At 39.1% G+C, this 24676-nt stretch overlaps 1 protein-coding gene across 5 annotated transcripts in view; it reads right to left on the bottom strand.

Annotated features, from left to right (window-relative positions):
• Positions 1-4885: 4885 nt before the first annotated feature.
• Positions 4886-24676, bottom strand: part of HERC4 (HECT and RLD domain containing E3 ubiquitin protein ligase 4) — a 29208-nt gene continuing 9417 nt past the window's right edge. For 4 of the 5 annotated variants that reach the window (XM_058841197.1, XM_058841196.1, XM_058841199.1 and 1 more), the window contains exons 7-26: positions 23427-23518; positions 22139-22269; positions 21313-21473; positions 20903-20979; positions 18757-18881; positions 18176-18235; positions 17610-17721; positions 17081-17270; positions 15929-16101; positions 14938-15054; positions 13944-13967; positions 13318-13416; positions 11996-12163; positions 11750-11893; positions 10709-10875; positions 9893-9959; positions 9602-9684; positions 6994-7177; positions 6253-6355; positions 4886-5357 (exon numbers count right to left, since the gene is read on the bottom strand). In XM_058841197.1, coding sequence (XP_058697180.1) covers positions 5149-5357; positions 6253-6355; positions 6994-7177; positions 9602-9684; positions 9893-9959; positions 10709-10875; positions 11750-11893; positions 11996-12163; positions 13318-13416; positions 13944-13967; positions 14938-15054; positions 15929-16101; positions 17081-17270; positions 17610-17721; positions 18176-18235; positions 18757-18881; positions 20903-20979; positions 21313-21473; positions 22139-22269; positions 23427-23518 — 2486 coding nt within the window. In that variant the 3' untranslated portion in view covers positions 4886-5148. The remainder of the gene's footprint in view (positions 5358-6252; positions 6356-6993; positions 7178-9601; positions 9685-9892; positions 9960-10708; positions 10876-11749; positions 11894-11995; positions 12164-13317; positions 13417-13943; positions 13968-14937; positions 15055-15928; positions 16102-17080; positions 17271-17609; positions 17722-18175; positions 18236-18756; positions 18882-20902; positions 20980-21312; positions 21474-22138; positions 22270-23426; positions 23519-24676) is intronic. The other variant, XM_058841200.1, reaches the window with a different exon arrangement.

Below are 24676 nucleotides of genomic sequence, written 5' to 3' on the forward strand. Positions count from 1 at the left end.
AAAACTTACCACAAAGAAACTTACTAGAAAGCCAGGGTGTACTCTGGCTCGTGGCATATTGTTAAATATATACATAAAATATTATATATATAAAGAAATATATGCTCTGGCATATTATTTGAACAGAAGAGGAATCCCAAACTATCTCCTACTCCTCCCTTTCACACACTGCCCTTTTCCCCACTTCCAAGAGTATTTAACACAATGATGAGGCAAATGCTGGGCATGAGGAAACATTTGCTATCACAGCTTTTTGTCATTCCAAAGTACTCAGCACCTTGCATGAAATTTGTCAGGAAGCACGGCAGAGCATGTCCAGGTCCAGCTGTAATTTGTACAATCTGAAAAAAGGAGATCACTTATTTTTCTGGTAAGATGCCCTATGAAAACATCTTAGCCTTTACTATTTATATTGAATAGATGCACTGAAATAAAAGCAAAGTACAAGCATTTGTTTGCCATTCCCCAGCCACTTTCCAGCCTATTCTGGTACATTAGATACAATAATGACCTTGCAAAAGTATTTAAATAAACACATATTTAAATATCTCATCATAATCTCTCCTTAATGGCCATGTATTTTCTATGGATCTGGTTTGAGCTCAGTACATTTTTAATTAGTGTTTCTGTTAATGAAAAATATATTTGTAAATGCATGACAACAAAGGGACAGACAACATCCAATGAGGAGGGGCTGTAGGAGCACAAAATTCTAATGAAACCAGAATTCAGAATCAAACTGAAAAAAGTGAGAAAAGGAAAACCCAGGGAGTACCTCAAGCTCAGTAATCTATGCTTAAATACTGAACCAGAACAGTCAAACTGAAAAGCAGTTGCATTTACTTCTCTACAAAGTGACTGGAGAATAAAACCCAGTGCAAAATGCTGAATTTCAGGCTAAAACAACTGGCCATGTCCAGGTAACAATGGGCTCTGAGCTGGCTGTAAATCTAAATCCTCCAGAAATCATGTGGTTGTACCCTGAGTTACTCTTTGCTAGGCAGTTTCAGGAAGACACAGACTGTTAGGACTCAGTAGGAAATAATAACAATAAAAAAACAATAATAATAATAATTGTAATAATAATCCTAATAATGGTGCACCAAGGGAAAAGAGTTACTGGTTACTCCCCCAGCACAAGGCCCAAGGCTCAGAAAAGCAGAGGCACTGAAGTAAAGCATGGGGTTTTTAACTCTGCACAATTATTACTCACTACCTTTTGCAATGGCAGAATTTGCTGTATTTGCTCAAAAAAGGGAAGGAAACTTGACTTTTGCACTCCAACTGGAATCTTTGTTTATCTTTTGTTTCCTCATGTAATGAGCAGATGGAGGGAAGCAGTGAACACCTGTGGACATTCACTGCACAGGTGAGGATTCATGAGCTGCTGCTAAGACCAGCCTGCAGCACTGGTGAGATAAATACCCCAGCACTGTACACATCAACAATGCTGAAATTACTAACTTGGTAGCTCCTATGTGGAATGAGACTCCCAAACCTCATTTTCCTAATCTGAAACTGATGTGATTTTGGCTGGAGAAAAATAATGATGCTGAGTGCTGTCTCCTAGCTAAGGTAAGGGGCTCTGATGACACCTGCCACACCTTATTCTGCTGTTTTGTAAAGTCCATAGTTATGTTCAAAGCCAGGGGAGATGCAGGAACTGTTCAGACCAGCAGGGCTGGAGATATGGTATTTCAGCACAGTTTTAGTGTGTCTATTATTTATTGTCAGTTTGGTTTAGGTGCTCTCCCCCCAGAGAGATAACACATCCTTCTCATCCACCACTTGTGCAGAAATGGGCAGGTGAAGGTTTGCAGTTCCCAGGTTTTAGCATGCTCACAGGAAGGGAGTCAGTGCAAGAGGGAGTGGCACAGAGAAAAACTGTGTTTAGGCACAAACAGGCTCTGTTCCCCAAGAAAATAAAAAACCTGAGGACTCAGTCACATGCTCAGGGAACTCAAGTGCACAGAAACGCTGGCTCTGGAGTTACTTTGTTGATTAACTCTGCACACAGAGCAGCAAATAGTCAAGGGGATTTCCTGGGGCTCCAAGGTGCTGTATTCATCTGGTGATGGCAGGTGACAGAAGATGCTCTACACCTTTCAAGCTCCAGATTTGACCAACACAAACATGAACAGCAGACTGGAGGACTAAACAGAGCAGGCTGGCAATTACCCAAACCCCACTCTGACCTGGCAAGTTAGAAATATCCACTTGGCAAGCAATAGACCCTGACACTTGACAGGGGAAACAAGTATTTTGTTTTTCCTCTTCTTTTTTCTCCCCTTCAAAAACTGAGTAAGGCAATTCCTCACAGTAAATACAAGTACATAATTCTGCTTGCACACAGCCACTCTTGAGGGGTTCAATCCCATACCAGTGCTCAATGAGAGTTTTTATCTACACTTAACTGCAGAACCTCGTGTGCCTTTAAGGAGCTCTCTTTTGTAGTGATTTACATTTGATTACATTAAATGTTATTTATTACTGATAAATCAAGTTTATTGCAGCAGAGAGCAGTGCAGTGAATTAAAACCCTCTTCAGAGCAGTTTATTAACACTCTTAAAGGGAATACCATGGCTAGAAGCTTTAACTATGATCAGTAACAACCTCATTAATAGCAACTCTCACAAAGTGCCAAAGGAGACAAATCATTTTGCTTAAGCTGGGCTCCCTGCTCTAACAGTTCTACGCTGTGTTCTCAGCTTTGCCCTGGAAAACGAGGGACAAACATCTGCTGTACCTGTCATTCAAGAAGCCTGGGCAGTTCTGCCATGCAAATCCCATCTCCACACTTTCCTAACGTGACTGGTGCAATAAATCCCGTCCATGAGTGCACTGCTCTGGTGACAGCAAGGCTCCTTCAGTAGTCATGATGGAGATGGACACAAATGTGACATGAACTGGTCTCCTCCAGGGAGGATTCTGCATCTTCATCAGATGATATCAGAGAAACTTTCACAGCACTCAGTTTAGTCAGCAAGAACTGCACATCCAAAATAAAGGGTATTTATGATGTCTAGTGCATCCTGAATTGGGCAAGTGAATAACAGCTTGGATTCTGCCTCAGCTTACAGAATGAGGCTCTTCAGTCATGCCTCAGGTTAATACTGACATTGATTAAAAATCATGCACAAAGCAGGGAATGTCTCACAGGGAAATGAACTGCACACGTGTACCACTGGATTTGGATATGCACCAAATAGATGGATATTTATAATAAATAAATTATTAATAAATTTATAATAAATTTATAATAATTTTCTATAAATGTATTTATTTATAAGAACTAAATTATTAATAAACTTAAATATTTAGATATAAATAAATAATATGCACATAAAGCCCCTCTTATTCAATGAATGCCAACTGTGTATAAGACTCCCATGGGAAAAAAACCAGCACTTGGACATGCAATAAAACATAAGGAAAAAAGGAAGAAGATAGTTTTACACCAGCCACTTCCTAATTTTTGAATATCTACCTTTGCAATCTTGACATTTCATAACTAAAAATGGTGTTTTGGTATTACCTGCTAAAATGACTGCATAATACCTTTTTTTTTTTCTTTTCTCCTTCTCTTTCTTCCATGTAAAATAAGATCAAGCTGCTTTAGTATTTGCTGGTCTCTTGTTTTTCGCAAGAGGGAGAATTTCCAAGCCAGGTAACAAATGTTGGAAAAGATGGAATATGGGCTGCACACAAAGAAATTACTAAGAGGTTATGAGAAAGCTGGAAAAACAGTGTTAAGGAAAAAAGACTGATTTTAACTGTACTGACCTTTTTTTTTGTATTATATCAATATGTACTGCCAGCACAGAAACTGGACTTTATATAGTTTATGAAATGACTGCATTTCCCTGCTTTTCCTAGCTGTACTCTCCAATTTAATGCACTGGAAGTTGCTCTCCACTTGAAGAACTCTGCATGCTGCAGGCATCCGTACACACCAACCAACAAAGGTTTTCATTCAAGTCTTTTATTATAGCTTGAATTTTTTCACTGCATTTAAAAATCTAAAAAAAATAAATATTTGTTTCACAGCTGCAAGTCACATATGCATTAACACCACAAAATCTGGAATTGAACCAGAGAAGGAAAAGTCAAATTCGAAAGTGTCCAGCTAAGCACAATCGTCTCAGGGCAATTATACTAAAAATAAAATCTTAAGAAAAGGGAAGAGGGGTGTTAAAGGTTATTTCAAATGCATTTATCTGGAAAAAAGTGAAAATTCTATTAGAAACCATAAACTACGCTTTCAGCATTTAAAAATAAACGTTTAACCTCTTGACAGCAACAATTGGCTGGTGCATCTTTTTCTTCTTAAGCTGTATTCTCGACACATGACTGCAGAGGTTTCAAATGATAAATTTTAACCTCTTTTACAATTGTGTCCACTTAATTACAGAATCAGTCCTTAAAAATAAAACAGTGGCTTAAGTCAGCTTGTCCACCCACATATTAAAAATGCCATTGGATGCGGTTTTGTATCAGCACTAAGTGACTGCTTCATGGATTGTACATTGTGAAGATGAATGTCTCTTAAACAATCACTTCCATTATTAAGGTTCTTAAAACAAACCAGAAAAATAGATATCTTCAGAAATCAGAGTAGTCACTTTTTTTTTTTGTTAAAAGCCATAAAATAAGCTCATATTCAATTACAAGCAATAGAAACCATACTGCTATTGGAACAGAACTATTTTATCACAAAAAATTTATTATTTACAAAATGAAAAGTTACCAAGTGAATTTATCAGGGAAAAAAATGTTCTTACTAAGTGATCTGAAAAACTGAAGCAAGTCTCTCATGCACTCTCACACGCCAAATTGTTTGCATAAGGTGAAATGTTAATTCCTGTTAGTGAAACTTGACTCCCGTTCACGATACTCTCGTTTTTATTGTAAGATGGCAAAATCCACATGGCTCTGTACAAGAGGGTATATATTAAGACAGTTCTTCAGTTTTGGAAATGGTTGGTTTGTTTTTTTTTTGGCTCCCATGAATATCCATACCACTGAACATTTTTTGCAAATAATCAGTTATATTATCAACTGCATCACTTAATCCACTGAATTTACCACCACAAGAAAGACACAAAAACTTAATGATCCCACGTTACACAGAACTTTCATTTCTTGAGTTATACTAAACTGAAACCTTCATAGTGGTCTATGGCCTGGATCAACTTAGATTTCAGGGTTTCTTTATCTGTGTATTTTGGAAGATCAAGAAGATTAAAGCAAGTGTGAGCTACTGGCAGATAATCCTCTCCTCCTCCTGTTGGCTGGATGACCAGTTTCAGACACTTCATTCCAAGGATTGGAATCCGATCACTGCCTGTCAGAAACACTGTCAAGAGAACACAAATGCTTGTGACCAGCTGAATTCTAACACTGTCTTGTGTCACAAATGCAATTCTTATCACTGCTGGCCTTTTTTTAAATCATTCCAGCAATGGCCAGCTCCTCACACCCAAGTTCTGTCAAGTTTGGAAAACTTAACTTGTTTTTGACTTAACCCTGTCTCTACCTTCCACATGTGAGCTCATAATTGTAATACAACAAGTGATCCACATAGGAAAATATTTCATTTTAGCATGTGAAACCAGACAAAATTAACAAAATACTATAAAGTTTTTCATGCAACAGAACCTTCTAACTTAAAATCCAGGGGTTCTATCTTTACTGACCATTTCCAAGAATCTTGTAAACACAGAATTAGTTTGTTCAATAAGTAATTTATCTGAATTGGAAACTAATCTGTGACCTATTCTAAGCAAATCCTCACTCACAGCAAGCTTTGATTACTTTATCACCTGTACACTTCCACTTACAGCAGCACCTTGACAGATTTACAATCAGTTACAACTCCAAATTTCCATCTCTGTGCAGTGAAAAACCTGGAGGATGTGAACTGTATGTCAAAAAAAGCACAGGAAAAAATATCCTAGTTACCAAATAAATGTCAGCAGCAGATTAGGCTGCTGGTGTTTTGGGGGGTTGGCTTCTCTTTTATTTTAATGCTGCTCTGAGCTACTGCTATCTGTAACTACCCATGACCTACAATGACTCAGGGCACCCCCAAGAAAATCAGAGACAAGCTCACAACCAATTTCTTCTACTATGATTTTTTTTTTGAATACTTAATCACATCATTACAGACAAATACTTACATCTGACAGCAAGAGCCTGAAATCCCAGAGACCCCAGTTAGAAACTTCTGTGAAATAATTTGAAGTACTTACGCAAAAACTGTTTTTTCTTCTCCAAAGACAACTCGTGAAAAACCTCCCAGAATATTTTAATTGTAGGATGGTCTGCCCAGTATTCTCCTTTATATTCAGTATTCTAAAATGAGCAGGAAATGGGGTTACTGCTTGCTCACACAACGGCTGGATAAGCTGACACTGCAGCAGAATGAATGCAGTTTGTGTAAAGGGACACAGCAAGTGACACACTACTGCTACAACTACAACTACTATACTACAACTATTACTGTCCTCACTCCATTTTCTTCAGCTGTTCACTCTGAATTCAATATAGGGACAGATGCCTGCAAAGCATTTTCAATCCCAACAGAGACCAAGCCTCACTGAGCTCTGGCAATCGAGAGTATTTACTTTTCATATAATTTTATTTTTAAAATAATTTGTATTTAGTAATTTTATTTTTAAAACAATTGTGTGCAATCACTCCACTTTCTCATGTCTAACATGAAAGATCTTATAGCTGCCTCTGGATTATGTGTATTTTATTTTTTTTAATGTGGATTTTTTTTGCCTCTCTTCTGATTTCCTGCAGAAATTAGACGGAAAAAGTTAAAGCAGGAAGTTAATAATATTTTAGGATCTTCATTCACTGACATTTTAAGATGTCGGTAAATAACACGAAACACATTAATTAAAAGGAATTCAAGAAGACACCTAGCTTCTTTTCCACCCTGAAATTAGAATTCTACAAAAGCAATAGCTAACTGTGGCTCTTACCTTCTCCAGCTCCTTCCAGTCATAATTTGTGTTCCCAATCACCATTGCCTGCAACTCGCTGGGCTGGAAGAGCTGAAGAACTTTACCTCCACACACTTTGTGGAAGCCTTCATGGAATGCACTGTACAAGGAAGCCACAGATCTGTTGAAGATGTAATCCACATATGCATCTACAAAATCTTGCCTGTACAAAGAGAAAGAAAGAATTCTGTTGAGGAAATAAAGAGGAAGCACTACGTGTCATCCTTCTACCAATAAACCAGCGGCCACTTCTGTCCAGAACAGAGCACAGAAAATGAGGCAACAAGGAGCCTAATAAACTGTATTGTCTGCTTTATGTTACAGCCACAGTGAGGATAAAATGGCACAGGAATTTATTTCCCCACCACACCCCTGAAGGCAGAGTCTGCAACAGAAGAGCAGAACACTTAATGTTCTAAACTTCAGGCACTACAAACATTTCCCTTATTTGTGTGCATTGGCAACAAGCTGAAAGGCCTCAATTCCAGGGAGTGTCCTGAAAGCCACTAATCAACCTTGCTGTTCTATGTTTTCTTAATTAAAAAGATTACCATATTTGCACTGAACATGCAAATCAACATGGAAAGGACATTTGAGTCTTACACAGTAAAAAGACCAGTGCCAAGGAGCTGGGATTCAGAGAAACAGATGGCCTGTTATCTGTGCTTTGGTACAAGGAGTTCTCAGATCCTGCTGGAAACATCTTTGGCAGCACTTAAGGGAGATGTAAAATTTCTTGATGTGATACAGTATTTATGATAATTTTGTTGAAATCAATCCCAGTGAACACTGTTTATTTTCTGCACTGCCAGTGACCTCAGCTGTAGATTGCAGCTATCCTACCAACACATGTGCAAAGAGAAAATGCCTTTCAACACCACCCCCAGCCTTGGAGTAGTATCACCAGTAATTTACAGAATATCAACACATTTAGGTGATACATTTCTTCAAGCTGCTGCACTGAAAATGCTGGAGATGACCCAAGTGGTGACCCACACTCCTCCCCCTTCAGCACTCCATGAGATCTCCCTCTTACCCGTGCTGGGTAATTACAGAGGGGAAGGTAAAACTTGTGGAACACCAACAGTGTAAGGCTGCTCCAGGGAAAAGCCACAGTGATAAACTGATTTATATTATAAAATTAATTAAAGGATCAGGGAATACTTAGAGCTTGAGAAATTGGAATTCTTCATTGCTGCAAGACAAGGTGTGGTAACAATGCAGTAGGCATTCCATAGGCTTTTTTTTGAAACTTTTCCTTTAATTCAACTCAAATTTTGCAGTCATTTAGTGACAGAACATCAAACCTACACCAGAGAACTGCAAAGCTACGGTGTTTTCCATGTGCATTCAGCTCCCATGGAATGTGCTCTTTCCATTCAATTCTCCCTTTACTCTGGGAGAACTACAAGCACAGAGAATTCATAAAGATTAAAGAACAGACTGGAAAATTCTGCAAAAAGGGAATAAAAGCACCAGCAGGTATGTTCTGCCTATCCTCCAGGTGCAGAAGGGAAACAAAGGGCAGGAAAGGCTGTTTTCATAAATAAATTTACAAAATCCTTGACTGAGTAAAGCACCCCTCCTGTCACACACGCCTCTGACAATAACACTGCATTAATTTATCCAGTGTTATCTACTCTACAGAGGGAAGATTTCACTAAAATAATATTCATGTATGAATGAGTAGCTGCAATAAAGGCCTTTAAGTTCTCATCATTACTCACAGGGTCTCAATGATATGTAGCTCATAGGCAGTGACACCTTAAGACTTCAGCTTTTCTATTTTTCAAATCCTACACTGCATTAGTGCATTAAATCCATCCCAAGTGTCATTTTAGTTAGACAAAACAATCCCTCTGGGCCTGTGATCCAAGGATACCCTACAGCTTCAGGCCTCAAAAAGTACCAACAACAGTGAATTGGGGAGGAGCAAACTGGGGGAATGTGACTTCATCACCTGAAGCTGTAATTGGAGGATTAAACCCTGATATTTTAATAGATATATATATTAAATATACATATATATTTATAAATATATAAATATATAAATATATATTTAATATATATCAATTTATATCTGTCTGAAAAACTGGTGACCATCACCCATCTCGGGTGTGGTCTCTGTGAGGCTTTTGGCTGCCCAGGGTGTATCTGTTCTTAATAAATACACATTACTCTGTTATTAATAAATACCCACATTATTCTCTTAACTTTCTCCAGCCTGTCCTAGTAGCCACTCCAAGGCATCAGCAGAACCACAAATGTTTTTAATCTTCTAAAATGTCTATGACTGGGGTTGGAGGGGACCTCTGAAGGTCTAGTCCAACCCCCTGCCATGGGCAGGGACATCTTCAACCAGTCCAGGTTGCTCCAAGCCCTGAGCACTCCCAGGGGTGGGGCAGCCACAGTTTGTCTGTATCAAGACAAGACAACAGCTAATTTAACAACACATGGGAGAAGAGCTTGGGAAAACAGCCAAAGCAGTTTTGCCTCCAGCAGCAGGGTCAGAGCTGGGCAGAGGGTGTTCACAGCAGCCCAGCAAAGACAGACAGCAACACTGAACTACCCTGTAACCCACACTCACCTATTTTGTTTGACTACAGGAATGTCAGCACCTTTAGGAACAAGCTCCTTAATTTCTGTTGTACCAAAATTTTCCACAGTGATCTATTTGAAACAAACAGAAATAGCAAAAATCTTATTTACTGCATAAAGTACTTCTTCCCACCACTTAGTTAACAGCAACATGAATGGCAGAACAGGAGCTAATGGCAATCAGCTGCTGATGCTTTTGTTCAAACACTCCATCAGAGGTAATTTAGAATAGATGGAGTGAGCTTGGCAAGACATACTTCAAACACTGTATAAAACTTACAGTAAAATTAAGACAAAATGCTTCTTCTATGTCATCCTCTGGATAGTCCAGTAGCTGTTGCATTCCCCTGCAAAATAAGTTACAAAATACTTGCACCAGGGGAAAGAAATTTATTTTCCTGCAGCGTTCTTTATGCTTTGATAATTCAAATTTAAGCAGTATCTTTCTACTGTTATTTCATTTATTATCTTAATGACTTGCACCTTGTGTACTGCTGGGAAATCCCAAGCAGACATTTCCTTTTGATTATCCCATGGGTGAGAACATTCCTTCAAGCTAAGGGGTTCCCAAAGCAGAGGCAGTTGGTACTTAAAAACCACTGACTGGCTCTTCCATTTGATTTCTCCTTGAATCTATGAAAAATTTGGCATCCACAACACTGAGGCAAATCAAGCATCCTTTTCTGCTCATTTGAGCCTCCTACCTGCTAGTCCTATTCAAATCCCTAGTCAAAAGTAAATATTTAGCATGTATTTGTTCCTGAAATAAGCAAAAGTATTTCCTTGATGGATTTAATTTAGAACTGAAACTATGTTCACATCAGGCTGATAAAATCAATGGCTAAAGCTCAAGGGGTTTGAATTTCAAGCTTTTTTTCTCCCCTGAAATTCTTGTAGGTTCATAAAACAGAAGGGACAAACTTTAACACCAAGCACTGTTAGTAACAGTAAGTGTCAAATTCATCAAAAGACACCATGGCTGCAATTTACTGAGCTCTTTACCCAGTTACTGTGGAAAAGAAATGTTATGTTCCTAGAGGAAAATGTTGATTTCAAAATTAATTTCTAATAACACCCATTCTTCTTTCTTGCTTACCTGCCAACATCTGGCATCAATTCTTTTAAGTCATCCAGGGATGGTTTCTTATTCAATAGCTTTTTGTACAAAGCCAGAGGAAAATGAAGGTCTACAATAGTAAAATTATATATTGCTAGCCCACAGACAACACCAATCAAATGAAACAAGTCACTGTCTTCAAAGGTCTAAGAACAGAAAACAGACAAGACGGTTTAAAATAAAGAAGTTATTTTAACCTTGCAGAGTCCAGGAAGAAGTGTACAGTACAGTATAATCTGAGTGAATTTAATTCTTATTTTCTTTAAATATGTATCTGTAAGTACCAAGGAAAACAGGATAAAGTTTAACCAGCTGAGACTGATATCCAAGGGAACAGAATCCTTTCTACTTAAAATTAAAAAGGCTGAGCTGCAGCATTTTCTGTGTAACAGGGGACCCACACTGCATTCAGATTCTGGGTTTGTCACTGACTTCCTATTGCACTATTCATCATTAAAGATGTCCATTAAAAAAAAATTATTTTGGGGGTGAAGAGGGAAGAGACACCCTCAGAATTAATTAGCAAGGCTTTAAATACACGTGTGGGAATGTAAATATTCAGATATTTGGGATCCAGCCACCCCAGTCAGTGTTCTCTGAAGGAGGACTGAAAAGTCAGGGATGGAACCATCCAACAAAGTACAATTCCATGATCATCTATCACCCAGAAATGCAACTGCACACAGGAGGACCTGTTCAACAGGTCACTTCAGGAATTTCTCTCTGCCACCTTGACTTCCTGATTCTGCCCTTGGAATCAGCCCGTTCTGGCTGCTTCTCCCTAAAAAACCTGGCTGCCCTGGGGACAACCAGTAAGGAATAAACCAGGAATGGGGAAAGCCAAAGGGGAACAGCAAGGAATGTGGGAAGTTTTGATCTAATAATGATGAAAATAAACTTCTTCTGACAATACTTGCTTCAGCTCCTACTCTTGAAATAAAACAGCCACAAACTATAATGTTCATCTATTATTAATATAACTATTCAAGTCAAAATGGCTGAATATAGATCACAGCCTACCTTATCAGAGAACCAGATCAGCCTGGACTCCTCGTAGTACCTGAACATTCCATATTTGGGATCTAGCAACTCCCTCATGATGAGCAAAAAAAATTCTTTGCGAACGCCTCCCGCGTCGACGGCTTCCTCCCCTACAAAAATAACCTGAAACACACAACCCAGTGAGCCCCCAGCTGCAAAGGGATTGGAAATCATGTCCAAAACCATCCTCAATCACTGTGAGCACTGATTACACTGCTGTAATACCTTGAGTGGCTTCTTGTAGTCCACATTCTTTGTTTTCCTGAGCACCTCCACAGCGTCGCCCACGATGTTGTCCCTCCGGACCATGAGGATCAGGCAGGGATTGACAGATTCAAAGACTGGCAGGAAGAGAGAAGACAAATTCTGCCTGTGGGCCTGATCGACAGCCATCTGGAGAAAAACAAAATGAGAGTGTCAGCAGGTAGGAAAAATTCCTGCCAATATGAATTGTCCAGCAGTCTTGTCCGCAAAAGTGCAGCTGGCAATAATTGTTACAAGAGCTACTGAATTTGCCTGAGTTTTCTTTGTATTCCTTTTATTAGGAAGTATTTCATTCCAGGAAATATTTTTCCTTTACCCATTTCTCTCAGCAATGCTAAAGAACCCAGGTTTTGACATTCTAGTCAAAATACTTTGGACAACAAAAGGAAGCAAAAAGATCCTGCATTTCATGGAATGAAGGGTAAGCTGTTTATTATAAATCTGGCATGCAAACAAACATACATTAAAAACTAATTCACAGCAAGAAAAGCAATTTATTTAACTTGCACAATTCTGACTGTATTAAAATGGTTTGAAAAAAAAAACGCTGTTGCAAATGTTCTGAATATGGTAGAGAACTGGAGAGTTTGTGTGTTTTAATACTATTTAATATTGTTAATAGAAACATTTAATAGGAACATTTACCTGAATCCATCAAATGCTGGTATTGACTGTGCATATACATTTTTAAAGGCACATGAAATGACATTTATTATTAACTACAAGAGCAAGGCAGTATTTTCCTAGAAGAGCCCATTACTTGAGCAGGACTTAGATAATGTGGTTATTTTCAGACTCAGATCAATGACCCAGGTAATATTGCAAGTCTGCTCATATGGGAGCTGGGGTTGTTTTTTGGTTGTGGTAGTGCTTGGGGTTTTGTTTGTTTGGGGGTTGTGGGTTTGGGGTTTTTTTATTGCTGTTTGTTTGGGGGTTTTTGACCTGTACTATGGGTTGATAACACATAAAAAAGCCATCTCACTACTGAAAGGAAAAGAAGTTCCTTGGAAATACATGCAGTTACAAAAGTCTTATTTCAATGTGATCCCAAACCCACTACCCTCTATCATGTACATACCCAGAGATTAACACTACACCCTTGATTTTTATGGGGGAGAGATTACACAGAGTTCAAAAAATAAACCCACAAAACCAAAACCAAACCAAACATCATAATAAACCAACCAGCCAAAAAAATAAACAAATCACATCACAACAGGAACCCCCAAGGTCCCCAACTCAGGAAAAAAAATAATGAATTTTATAACATTGAAAACTGTTACCTGCATCTGTATGATTGCATCTGTTTGCAAGAGAGTTGTCTTTGCCTGGGCATCAAATACAAATGGGTATGTGCAAATTATAACAGGAATTTCTGTTAACTGGAATGAAAAGAACCAATGTCACAGTTTAGCTTACTCACAAAAGCCATAATAGTAGTTAGAAAAGCCTTTGCACTCATGTAATATTTCTATTTTACTGGAAAGAAAACTCAACCTTGACTTATTATCAACGCAGAACCAAAGCATCTTAGGAACATTAAGTAGATTTTTAATTGTTTAGTACTTCAGCCAAAAAAAAAAAAAAAAAAGAAAAATTTTCCAACAAAACTCAGTCAAGCCAAACCAAATCAAGCCAGACACAAACGACACTCTCACTTAGCACTTTTAATTTCAGAACTGTTATTGCAGCTAGTGGGTATAAAAGTAGCTCCTTTTTTCCAACTGCTGCTCCGAATTTGCAGTACAGACAATTACATATTTTTGCACCACAAAGAGTTTTTATTTAGATTACAGCCATGGCTAATTTGAAGCTTTACTCCCAACAGAACACAGCAGACAATCCTTGACATTCACATTTCTGATTTCCTTACATTCTTGAAAAGAAATCAGATTGCAACCAATCTTACCTCAGTTAATCCATGGTTGACATCCTATGACAGCATTTGCACAAAGGTAGCAACAATTAAGATGAAAAAGCAGCATTAGTGTCTGCATTAATTACTCATCTCTGATGTAGAATTATAAAAATATTTATTTACTGCTTCCCCCCAAGAGAAGGCTTACTGGGAAATAAACATTAACCATAAACATTCTAATTCATTTATTACATACAAGCTTGTCTTTCAACACCCTCTTTATCAGTCTTTAAGCACAGGGCTGTTATAGTATCACGTCTCCTTGGATGCAAAAAATTACACACTTAAAATGTTCACTTCCACACATTAATTAATGACATCTGCTGGTACTGTTGCAAAAGAATAAAATACAGGTGGCTAGGGAAAACTTATTAAATTACTTACAATATTCTTTCAAAGCTAAAGTCAAGGAACTGTAGCAAAAACCTATCCAGCTCACTAATTCTCTGCACAGCCATTAATTTACTCCCACTTATCACTCTTATGTTTACAGATGCAGGAATTAATTATCTCAGTTGTGGCTGCTAAACTCAAAGTAGAGAATTCCATCAGTTATCTGCCCCTGCTGCACCTCCTGACTCATTATCCAAGACAGCTGCAGCTTTCTCACTGCTGGACCTGTCTAATACAGCACTGCACATCATTCTGGAGCCTCTCCTCTTGTGCAATTATTACATTCCTGACTTTCTTGACATGGCAAGTCTCCAGTGACAGCATTTTAAATCACTTTTTAACTGACAGATTCAAATATATTGAGCAGTGTCAGTCCTAAGAGTGATAGCCCAGAAGAAACACATCTTAACAATTCTTCTTTAGCCAGTACCTGACATAAGTCTGTTCAGCACTGGTCATCTGTGAAGGTGTTTTTATGAAAAAAAGTGCCCAGACTTAGAGAATCTATGGACTTCTTTAAAGGGATAAAACAAACACAAAAGGTGGGAGGGAAACACCCACAAAAACCCAAATAAAAATCAGCACAACTTACCATTCCCAATACCTGTTGCTGGAACCAGTTGGCATAGTCATTTCTGATATCTATCAAATCTTGTATCTCATGAATGTAAAATCTGTCATACTGTATAACTTGTCCTCTTTCATTTACCTAAGGAAGTGCAATTTATTTTTTTTATTAGCTTTCAAAGGGATATTTTCCACGTTTTTCAAGCATCTGATACGTCAGCCACAGATACCCAGCTACTAAAAAAATTCTAGAAAAACAACAGTGCCTACAAGAAAGCAAAAAACAATGTTAAAGACAGGGATAGATGGACTACCCAAAATCCCATCAGAGTGAAGAAAAACACAATTAACTGTGGATACAGTCTTGCATAACAGGGCTGCCACTCTGAAACACCGTATCACCTCCCAGGAACAGTGATAATGCAGATATTCCTGTACACCATGGAATAAATACCTGTTCCTGTATTCACACAGGTTTAAGAGCTGTGATTCAGTAACCCTAGTCTTAGATACAGTATGAACACTATTACCTGTGAGCAGAGGAACAGTTTCCATTTAAAAAACATTAAACTTAAAAAAAACAGCGATGTGGGAAAAGTAACTTCACACAGAGGCTTGTCTCTACAGAGTAATTTGAATCCAGAAGCATCCACATTTTCCTAATACACACTTCTTTCCCCAAGGACTGCTAAGCACTGCTAACTGGCAAAGCAGGCAAGATAGTTATGAGGGTCCTGCCTTTATAACCAGATAATCTAAGCCTACTTTTTACAAATACCTCCCACATCCCCCTCCAAACCACCAGATAATCAATCTGCAAAATACCCCAGAGCAGAATCCTAACAATTCACAAGTCCAGATGGAACAACTACAGGTATTTCTGTAGATGCAATTCTGATCTTTCAAAGTGATCAGTAACTTAGCTTCTACCAACCACCCAGCACAGAGATGCTGAAAAAGCCAAGCAGCCAAGGAAATTTAGAAGTTTATGAAGTTTGGAAATGCCACAAACATACTCTGTGCAGTATTTCCAGCACTCTGAAGGCTGTGTGTAGGAAATTGGTGAGCACTCTTCTGTCAGAAGGTGGAAGGCCCATCTTGCACAGCTTCAAAAGGTGCACTACGACATCCTTGTAGAGTTCCACTATCTTCAGGAACAAGGGAGGTTCAAGTACAGACCACCAATTTTCTGTCAACACATGGTGAACACCGAAATTTAGTGTTTGTCACTGTTATCTTTTTAACAAAGAAACATGTTTGGCTCCAAAGCATAAAGCATCAGTTACTACAGACTCTGGAAAAAGTTGTAACACAATAAATGCTCTATTGTTAACACATCAAATCTAAGTCCCTCAAAGTCTGTTCATCCAGACTAAACAGTATCACAACCTAACATTTGATACAAACAGATGGCTCAAAACCTGGAATCTTAAGTGAACAGTAGTGAGAGCAGTATAAAATGATGGAAAATGATCCAGAGTTAAAAAAACCTATCAATTTGCTTTTCTTCACCCTCACCAAAAACCACTGAAAAAACCTAAGTGAGATTACAAGGCAAAGCACAACTGAGGAAAATGAAAGTACCCTCTCAAAAAGAAACAAATTAAAAGCAAAATATTCTGAAAACAATTCTTTAAGCTGAATTTTAGCTGAGAGGAGTCACAGCAAGAAAGTGTGAAGAAGTAGATAAAAAACCAGAGCTATTCTCAGCTGTATATTTGAAGACATCTTGGCAGCAGCAAGAAAAGATGAACTGCCTCAGAACAGGTGCTGTAGTCACAACCAAGACAATTTAACATCTGCTCTGCAACACTTCTGTAAATTGCTTGGAGCTTGTTAGCTGTCTGACCACATAATTTTCACTTTAAAGAGCAGAGACACATATCAATTACACTGAACTGCACGGTTTAATTCCTCCCAAATGGCATCAGTCCAAAAACTACAATACCAGATGAATTCACAGGGATGGCCTGTTAACTCACCCTGAAGCAACAGAATAAGTGTTTTCTTACACCAAGCAATGTTAAGCTTTAACTTTCTCACTGGGGAATTGTACACAGCTGTAAATACACAGCAGGTACTGCTGAGGCCAGGTCCTCACTGGTGGAATTTCTGTATGTTTTCACCTGTAGAGCCTCAGTTTTAACAGTAAAAATCCAGTTTCTCACCAAGAACTTTGAGAGGAGCTTTTTCTAGGTTCAGAATAGCCGCTCCAAAAGGAATAGCTAACGTTGTGAAGTTGTTTTCATCGCTCATCAGCGGGCACTCTGGTAGAGTGAGATACAGCCTCAACGCTTCAACATCTGGTAAGGAGCTGGTCAATTTGGGAATAAGGTTCTTTTCCAAACTAGCTGCCACCTACAACACATCAGAAAATACTGTTTATTTTAATACAATTGAGATTTTAAACAAATGCCCATGTATATGAGAACTAATCTAGAAAACAGTAATTAAAAGCTTTGGTGAAAACTATTATACATTTAGAAAATGACAGTAAATATTAAAATAGAATATGCTGATGTGTCACCTAATTGTCACAACAAAATACGGTTTCAGGAATTTGCAGTCAATATATTATTGAGTAAATAAATCTATTTACAGGGTTGGACCTAAAATTAAAATTCTAAAAGTAGAATTTCTGGAGAGCTGTAACCCAGAAAGATAATCCCAAACATGAGGAAAACACGCAGCACAAACCTGTTGTGATATATGAGTATGCTCAGGCTGTATGAGTTTGTGAAAGAGAAGTCTAGCAGCATTCATATCAACCCCTGAGAATCTAGTGCTGGTTTTGTAATGATCATCATTGCTGCAGGAAGGAAAGAAGAAACAGAAAGACTGAATCCTGTGCTCTCAGCAACTCAAGATTTTTCCCCCTTGAATTTTAGACCTACTGACTAAGGATTTGAAATATATCAGATCTCTATTTTTCATATGACCTTAAAAACAACTGGAAAAAAAAATTCTCTAAGTGCAAGAAAACCATGCAAAAAGACAAGGATATCAAACAGCCCAGAGCACCCAGTCCCTTGAATGACAAACAACCTGTGGCTGACAAACGTGACGAGCTTTGCTGGCTTACATGGCAGCAGCCAAGAGGGGCAGGAGCCATTCTCCCTGGGGCAGCTGACAAAACACAGGGCAGGAGAGGAGCAGGAGTTTCAGCTGAGGGTATCAGAGCACCAGTGAGACAAGGGAGCCCTGGGAAGATGTCCCAGCTGACACAAGGGACACCAGGCAATGCTGTCCACAGGAACACTTACCTCAATGCCAAAAAGCTCCCGTTCAGGCACCCAGCCGAGGAGAATGTTCCATCAATTTCACTGAAATGGGTCATGTGAAATGTTACATTTGGTTTTCCTTTTAAAAATCAGCACTTGCAATAAAATGCCTGTATTTAATCCCTCATAAATGACACGGTGCAAAGGATGGGACTCTGACTCAAATGTGACTAAACAATACCAGATAAAACCTCCATTCAAGACTCAACACTCAAGACAGCTCAAATCACAGCCAGTCTTGGAATTTAATTGCTTTGCATACTCTTTTATTAAAATAGAAGCAATAATCTTTGAGTTGTTCTGATATTCCTTTACATGTCTTGTTATCTTTCAATGTGCAATTAGATACTTAATTTCACCTTGCATAGTTGTCTAAACTGGAGCAGAGATGACACAGTCTCGAGGACCTAAACTACTCAACGAGCATGACAATGAAAGCACAGCCAGAGCTCTGCACGTCATAAAATCAGTAATTAAAAACAGCTCTGCTGTGTATGCCCAAAGCCCCATTAATGCTCAATTCAGACTCACCAAAGACCATTTCTTTCCCTTACTTCACTTACTTAGCTATCTCTACAGGAAGTCTTCCAGATGGGAAACTCAGCAATCTTTGAATAAACGTTTCATTCACAGTCCAGATCTGCTTCCAAAGGTCAGGATTCCTAAAATCATCTGGTGGTACCATGTTCTAAATAAATTTTAAAGAAAGCATAAAGAATCAGGCACACAAAATTGATTTCCAGAAAAATCAGCCCTCTAGTTGAGATATCTTAGCTACAATTTGGCTGCCCAGACTGCTGCTGTGAAATACTCTGTGTTTAACAGTTCTGCATTCCCTGTGGAAGCAGAGCACACCCTAAAACCATCTCGATTGGGTGTTAATTCACACACCTTGCTTACTGGCCACCTCCATCACACATCAGTGTTTCTGTGATGAACACTAAGCCAGCTTTAGATGTGAGCAGCAAACATCTCCTCTCCAGCCACCAGGAGCCACTTAGCTCCCTGCCAAGCTGGGAGCACACAGAAAAGGAGCCATTCAATTTTTCAGACAGATGTTCTTCCACCCCACTTCCATCAGGCTCCTCTGAGAATGAATCATCCTTCTGTGAACATGCCCTGCATCATCACAGGAGCTGCACTTGGAAGTGCTGCTTGTATAAAATGAATTCCACTAGGAGCTGTAATAGTACAAAGGAGGAGAAGCGAGATCTTTGTTTTCAGTAGGAGCACTGGTTCAAAAAGAGATGGCAAATGGCGCCAAAAATAAGGTAAAACTACCAAGAGGAAACATTTCTCCTGAGGGTGCCATCTGCCAACACTGAGCTGACTCAGTGTGACAATGACTATCTGCTGCCAAAAACCTGCATTTCTGATCCCATCCTACAGCATCAGGACAAGGAACACTTCTGCCACTTCCCTTCTGTCCAGCCAAAGAAAACAGCTCAGGGGACTGAGCTGCCCAAAAACTGACTTGAGAAAACTGATTTTGGCTGGGCCCCCATAACTGGCAGGGACACACAACCCCCAGGGGTACAGTACACACAGAACCCTGGAAGAACTCAACACAAATTACCAAACTAAAGAGCACTCAAAAGGATATTTCTGCAGCATCAAAGCTCATCTATTGCTAATACTTTCTGTACAGAACAAACCACAATAACTGCATTCACACAGTCTCCAGTTCACCTCAAATAGTCAGTCAGAAACTACTCCAGTGATTATGAAAACTGCACAAAAAGTTTTTAAGGACATTTTAATAGACAAGTTTTGAGTCTCTATTATAAGAAATTTTCCAGTTTATACCTGCTAAGCAAATTTCTCTCAAATACAGCAAGGGTTGAATCTCTGTCAGAATTTAGAAAAAGAACCCAACAAGTCAATCCTAAAAAAACTGCTGATTCTGTACAACCAGAACAGGCTCTGAGCACAAAGCACTGCTGCAAGTCTAACCTGTACTCAGTTTTTCTTCAGAAACATGTATCCCCGCTAAAATCCATTTTCTCTTGTGTCCAAATTAAGTTTTCACCCACCATACTCAACTCTTGATGCTTCATTAATCCCCGTGGTCTAATATCTGCTGAGCTGTACTGGAAACAGTCCCATGAATCTTCACCTTGTTTTTATTTTATTCCCCTCCAACAGCATTTTCTTTCCATCACACTTCCACATTGCCATCTTTACTGTAAAGTCCTAGACTCTTTTACATATTAGAATTTGAACAGATCAATTCTGGTTACTTTAAAACTTAAGCTTTAAGACTATGTTGAAACTGTGACATAAACTATGTCACCACCAGTAATTTTTAGCAAAAATCTCCATTTGTTTCCTTACCACTGTGGTACTTTAAAATGGCTACAGAGCAGAAGACACCAAAGCTGCTGCTGTCAGGAGCTATGAGGAGGACTGGGCAAGGAGCAGAGAGCTCAAATATTCAATCAATTCTTCCCTTATGACATGAAAAGGAGTGCATTCATCCATCAAGAAAAAAGCTTATGCCAGAAAGTCTCAAGAGCTTCCTGACTGCTAAAACACACTAACTGGACCCAAGTCCTCCAGTTGCCTTCTGCTTCCACACTGTTTTAACAAACTTGACAATATACATGCATCTTCAATGTCAAAATCCTTTAAAATGCATTAAAAAAAAAAAAAAAAAAGTAAAATCCAACTTGCACAAACTTTGGAACCAAATGACACATAAATTGTTACCTGAGGATAAAAGTAGTGTGCAAAACTTTGGTCACCACCAGAGAAAATTCTCTTTACACAGTAGCACTCCTCACTGTCTGCAATAGGAATAAAAAACAGGCCACTGTGAAAATGGGAAATTGAAAATGATTAAGATGCTGCAGTCAACACTCAGTTACAAAAAGCTTCCCTTGTGGTAAATCTCACTGATACAACAGTTAAGACCATCTTTCCCTGAGGCAAGTTCCAGGTCTAGTTTCTAGTGCTACCAGAGGCCCTCACCCACCATGTAATTCCTACAGCAGGAAGACAGTGGAATCAAACTGTTTGCAAGAAGTGATGACAGCCCACATTTAGTTTAAATCTCGAGAATTTTAAGCCACTACAAAGGAAGAGGCCACCAAGAAGTAAATACACCAGAAGGTGCTTACCTGTGCTCATTGGGCACTGAGTACTGTAGGGAATCCAGCTTCCTTTCACTGTGAAGGGACTTTTCCTGTTACTGGTGGTCCCTGTACCCAACTGTCCATTGCCTCCGAGTCCAAAAGAGTAAATTCTCCCAGAGGAAGGGACGAATGCAGTGGTGTGCTGCCTAGGGCAAAGAGAATTCAGTAACACACACCGAAGCACTGGAACGTGCTTTGTGCAGCCTGGCCAGGGATTGTGCTGAACAATTTAACAGTGTGTTAAAGGTTCTGTCACAGCCAACACTCCAGTGCCCTCCTGCAGTGCCCTGCCACTGGCAACATTCCATTTATACTCCACTAGGCCTCCTCCTTTTCTATGGAAAGGTTCCCGGAATGGAGCTGCCAGTGCTTAGCCCCTGTCTGACCTTTAGAGCAGAGCAGAAATGAATGTCTGGAGACTGCCTGCACCTCCTTTCCCTTCCCATCCTGCTCACCTCTGCATGCCCCCTTCTCCTATCACTGTGAAGAACCAGTGGGGAATTGACATAAAGTACTCTGTACTTTCCCAAACAAACTTGTTTTTCACCAGGAAATGACAAATGCTTTCACGCCTCACATTATTGCTCACACTGCCAGTTCAGAAAATCCCAGCCTCTCAAACATACAACTTCCTTCAGCTCTTCTGTGAATGCTTTTAGAATCCCCATAACATCACTAAATATCTTTTATAAGGGGTCATTTTGTCTTCCCTGACCACAAAGGGTAAGAAACCCCCCACTTCATATTGCAAAGTTTTACACAAAACAAGCTGGCTGTAAGATTCACAGGTTTAGCACAGAATAGACCTTACCTGCCACAGGTGATTTGTGTGACAACGCTTCCCATAAGCTCAAAAACTTTCCTTGGATTTATCTCATGGCTGGTAGAGTTATGACCCAACTGCCCATAGCCTCCAGCTCCAAATGTAAAAACCCCACCTTCCTAAACAAATAAATTTGTTATATTAAGATGATCGTATATCTCAGAACAAGAAACTTCACAGTAATAGGGGTTTAATAAATCTTTTCTGATGATCTTGGCATGGCAGGGAAAGGACAGAAAATATACAAGAGGGCACAAGAGGTTCCTGAGACACACAAGAGTCACAAGTTAACTGGAGTTATGAAAACGTGGCACAGCTATGAAGTATTACCTTACTTAAATCACGCTCATCTAATTTCCTTATTATCACACAACAGTCCTGCCATTAACCTGTGTCATTTATACACCCTAATCCTCATTTTTCCTCTTTTCTTGATCAACTTCACCTGTATACAAACTCACACTATCAAAAAGACACTTTGAAACTTTGAATACAAAGTGATTGGCAAACAGAAGCTGCCCAGCTCAGCAGAGGATACAAAGTATGACTGAAACAGCCTCATGTTCCAAAGCATAAGGAACCAAAAATTTCAATGTTGTTGTAAGGCAAGTAATTTTTAAGTGATTTGGATTAATCAAGGAATTAACCAACATCTTCAGTGTTCAAACCAGAAACATTTTCAGAAGCTCTACACTTTACCTCACAACAATTCTGAAACCTGCCATTTGCAGATGCTTTGAAATTGTGAATCTGTTTCTTTCTACTCTGCATCATCCAGGCTCTCAGCTGGAAACCAGCACCAAAATTGCAGCATCCACTGAGAAAACCCAACAGGCTCAGTCACTGGGGCCAGACAGCAAAGAGAAGCAGGTTTCTCTGAACCTCAGCAGGACCTGGAGAATGTTCACCCATGCCCACAGTACTGCACACAAGAGCTGTATCAGCCCCTGGCTCTGCAGGGGACAGGGGAGCCATCCACACGGGTGACAATCTCTACAAACATTCACAGTACACTCAGGATCTCAACTGAGCCCAACAGCTTCAAACTGAACTTCTATGCATGAAAAAGGAAAAGAAGCATTTAGAAAGCAAGATTTCTTGTATTTGGTATTTTTTTTTTTCAAATATTTAACCATTCTTCCAATCTTTCCTCAACTTAATCCCACAAATGTAGAAGAAATTTTATTTAGTATTTAGTTTATTATTTCTTGTTCAGATAACATCTTCTGGAAACATTAAAAAAATTGGAGCATAAACATATCTTTAAGTTCTGTACCTTTGTAAGGGCAGCAGTATGATCTTCTCCACAACATATATGAACAACCTTCTGACTTCTCAGGGACTTCAGCAGAGTAGGAACATACCTGTCTGAAAGGTTTAATAAAGAAAGGTCAGTTATTTTGACAATAAAAATCAAAACCCAAATAGTTTTGGGTTTTAATCAAGCAAGCACTTTAGATTTGCTAGCATAAGGCAATCACTGTGACTGAGTTTATGGATCTTGGAGATGGAAGTGTTACTACAGAAAAAAACAGGGACTACTACACTGAAAAGGTTTGTAGCCCATTTTGTAGCTCTCATTTTCACTACACAGGATCATATGTCAATACACAGAGCACTAAATATAGAACATTACATTAGACCTGGCACTAGCCATGAGAACAGAAAAGAAATGATCATTGTTTTGAATTTCTTGTGTGTTTCATGTTTTTCAAACGTTCCTGTATGTTGGTATTCATGCTTTTTCACGTGTCCTAAACACCAAGAGCCAGACAGGGTTAAGGGATGAAAGGGTTTTTACCTGAGGATTTAATACGGATAATTATTGGTGCACCACTTGGCCAAGGTGGAACGTGCCACAATGGCACACACACAGATGGCCTACACAATTTACAGACCTCACAAATCAGCAGATCTAACAAGGAACCCCATGAGAGGCTTGAATGAAGAGGGTGATATCCTCCCATCCTGAAGAATTCCCTCCTGGATGGGCCAAATCTTAGCTTACAGGGCATGTCCTAGAGCAGGCCCTGGTTTCTCATGGTGGTGTAGGGCTTTCTGGCCTCCAGGATCTCTGGTCTCCTGGCCTAGCACAATAACAGGACTATGCTAAATTATCAGGCTTAAGGAATTACAAGAATGCATCCTAAGAGTACTGAAAATACATTATATGAAAGGTGATAAAGGAAAGGAAAGGCGGTATAGGAAAGGAAAAGTGGTACAGGAAAGGCAAAAAATCATCATCATCAGTATGAGTTTGGCTTCTTTGGAAATTGTATTTATACAAGAAACCCTGTGAAGACATTTAAAAGGGATTTCATTGAGAAGTGATGCTACATAAAAATCTGGGGTTACATGCATTCCCAAGAATGTGCAGAAGCACCTGAAGTCTCCCATGATTTCTGAAAAATAGCTGTAACTTTCTTTTTAAATGAATGTGACAATTTTTAAGGCATTCAGATGGGCATTTTATTTACAGCCCAAGTTTCCTATTTTAAATGGTGCTGACAACAATGAACCAGTAAG

The sequence above is a fragment of the Poecile atricapillus genome, chromosome 6, assembly GCF_030490865.1.
Source record: "Poecile atricapillus isolate bPoeAtr1 chromosome 6, bPoeAtr1.hap1, whole genome shotgun sequence".
Classification (NCBI taxonomy): domain Eukaryota; kingdom Metazoa; phylum Chordata; class Aves; order Passeriformes; family Paridae; genus Poecile; species Poecile atricapillus.